General features: G+C 41.7%; 2 protein-coding genes across 2 annotated transcripts in view; both read right to left on the reverse strand.

The window, feature by feature from the left end:
• The window catches only part of LOC117935159 (complement factor I-like), a 2,570-nt gene extending 1,810 nt beyond the window's left edge, over positions 1-760 (reverse strand). Inside the window, exons 1-2 of the mRNA XM_034857298.1 lie at positions 750-760; positions 551-557 (exon numbers count right to left, since the gene is read on the reverse strand). The gene's annotated coding sequence lies outside the window, so the exon portion shown is untranslated. The remainder of the gene's footprint in view (positions 1-550; positions 558-749) is intronic.
• Positions 125-2,357, reverse strand: part of LOC117935160 (tetratricopeptide repeat protein 39B-like) — a 5,611-nt gene continuing 3,378 nt past the window's right edge. The window contains exons 7-10 of the mRNA XM_034857299.1: positions 2,210-2,274; positions 1,994-2,099; positions 1,014-1,079; positions 125-298 (exon numbers count right to left, since the gene is read on the reverse strand). Of these exons, the coding sequence (XP_034713190.1) occupies positions 125-298; positions 1,014-1,079; positions 1,994-2,099; positions 2,210-2,274 (411 nt within the window). The remainder of the gene's footprint in view (positions 299-1,013; positions 1,080-1,993; positions 2,100-2,209; positions 2,275-2,357) is intronic.

The raw sequence follows: 2,357 nt of genomic DNA on the forward strand, positions 1-2,357 counted from the left end.
ACTGTTGTCTCTCTACATACTACTCTCTACTGTTGTCTCTCTACCGTTGTCTCTCTACATACTACTCTCTACTGTTGTTTCTCTACTGTTGTCTCTCTACATACTACTCTCTACATACTACTCTCTACTGGACTACGTTGGCGCTGCTACATCTATAGAAAGGAGTAAATGTGTGGGGGGGCTTCCTACCGAGTATCAGAGACACGTATGTGCGGTAGAAGAGCAGAGTCAGGGAGCAGAGGATGGCCCGCAGACTGTGGCTGGACGCTCCCTCTCTCAGCTGGGACAACCCAAACCCCTGAGGACAGACAGACGGGGGACACCAGTTACACCATCTCAGGTCTACTGGGGAGACATTTTCCTACTCAACGGACAGGTTTTTGGGGGGGCTTTAAAGCAGTTTCAGATTCAGTGGTGGACAGATCTAAGTACATTTACTCCAGTACTGTACCTGAGTCCAAATGTTGGGGTACTTGTACACTTTCTACTTCTACTCCGCTACAAATAATTGCAGTAGAGTATATACAATATATATTTATACAGAAAAGTACAGTAGGCTTCATGCTAATGTTGTTTTTCAATAAAAACATTTGCACTTTTCCACGTTGCTAAGAGCCTTAAAATGAGCAAAAATAATGAGACAAAAAGAAATCAACAGACATTAAGAACGGTTAAAAATGCGTAATTAATTGCGAGTTAACTATGACGTTAATGCGATTAATCGCGATTAAATATTGCAATCGTTTGACAGCAGTAGTTTTATAATAAAGTAACCTAGCAACAATATAACGGCCTACAAGTCCAGCTGACATGATGAGACCATTACAAACAGCTGGCTGGACCCTTTACTCTTTCTGTAGTTTTAATACTTTAACTACGTGTTCCTGATGATACTTCTACACAGACTTTTACTTTAACAGAGTATCTCACGGTGTGGTATTAGTACTTTTACTGAAGTAAAGGATTTGAGTACTTCTTGCACCACCAGGTGACTTTAAGGCGGGTGTACTGACCCGGTTTCCTGAGAATCCGATGACCTCCAACAACCTCAAAATCCTCTGAGGAAGGAGGGACAACATCTGGAAGAGACAGAAATGCTCTCAAATCACAACGTCCAAATCCATCTATTCATCTATTCATCCATATATCTATCCTCTATTTATCCATCCATCCATCCATCCATCTATTCATCCATCCATCCATCCATCCATCCATCCATCCATCCATCCTCTATTTATCCATCCATCCATCCATCTATTCATCCATCCATCCATCCATCCATTTATCCATCCATCCATTTATTTATTTATCCATCCATCCATCCATCCATCCATCTATTTATCCATCCATCCATTTATTTATTTATCCATCCATCCATCCATTTATTTATCCACCCATCCATCCATCCATCTATTTATCCATCCATTTATCCATCAATTGGTCTATTTATCCATCCACCCATTCATCCATCCATTCATCCATCCATTCATCTATTTATCCATCCATCATCCATCCTTCCATCCATTCATCCTTCCATCCTTCCATCCATTTATTTATTTATCCATCCATCCATCCATTTATTTATCCATCCAACCATCCATCCATCTATTTATCCATCCATCCATCCATCCATTCATCCATCCATTCATCTATTTATCCATCCATTTATCCATCAATTGGTCTATTTATCCATCCATCATCCATCCTTACATCCATCCATCCATCCATCCATCTATTTATCAATCCATCCATTCATCCATTTATCCATCCATCATCCATCCATCCATCCATTCATCTATTTATCCATCCATCCATTCATCCATCCATCCATCCATCCATCTATTTATCAATCCATCCATTCATCCATTCATCTATTTATCCATCCATCATCCATCCTTCCATCCATTCATCTATTTATCCATCCATCCATTCATCCATCCATCCATCCATCCATCCATCCATCATCAATCCATCCCTCCAGGGGGGAACCCACCAGGTTAAAGGACCCGATGCCCAGCTTGACACCGCCTTCAAACTGCCTGAACGCGTCTGATTGGCCGGCGAGGTCCTGACTGACATTCAGCACGTTCTGACAATCCCTATTGGACGAAACAAGGACCCAATCAGGCAAGGAGAGGATCATGATGTCATTCATGCTCCCAGGAAGAACCTTTCATTTAAAACGTTACAGATTCGCAGAGTCTCTCACTTGTAGATTTGGTAGCTCGTTCGAATCTTGATGCCTCCTTTGATAAAACTGATCATGTTCTCATCCTGGAGGGGAGGGAAAGAGAGAGAGAGAGAGAGAGAGAGAGAGAGAGAGAGAGAGAGAGAGAGAGAGAGAGAGAGAGAGAGAG

Source organism: Etheostoma cragini, chromosome 19, assembly GCF_013103735.1.
Source record: "Etheostoma cragini isolate CJK2018 chromosome 19, CSU_Ecrag_1.0, whole genome shotgun sequence".
Classification (NCBI taxonomy): Eukaryota; Metazoa; Chordata; class Actinopteri; order Perciformes; family Percidae; genus Etheostoma; species Etheostoma cragini.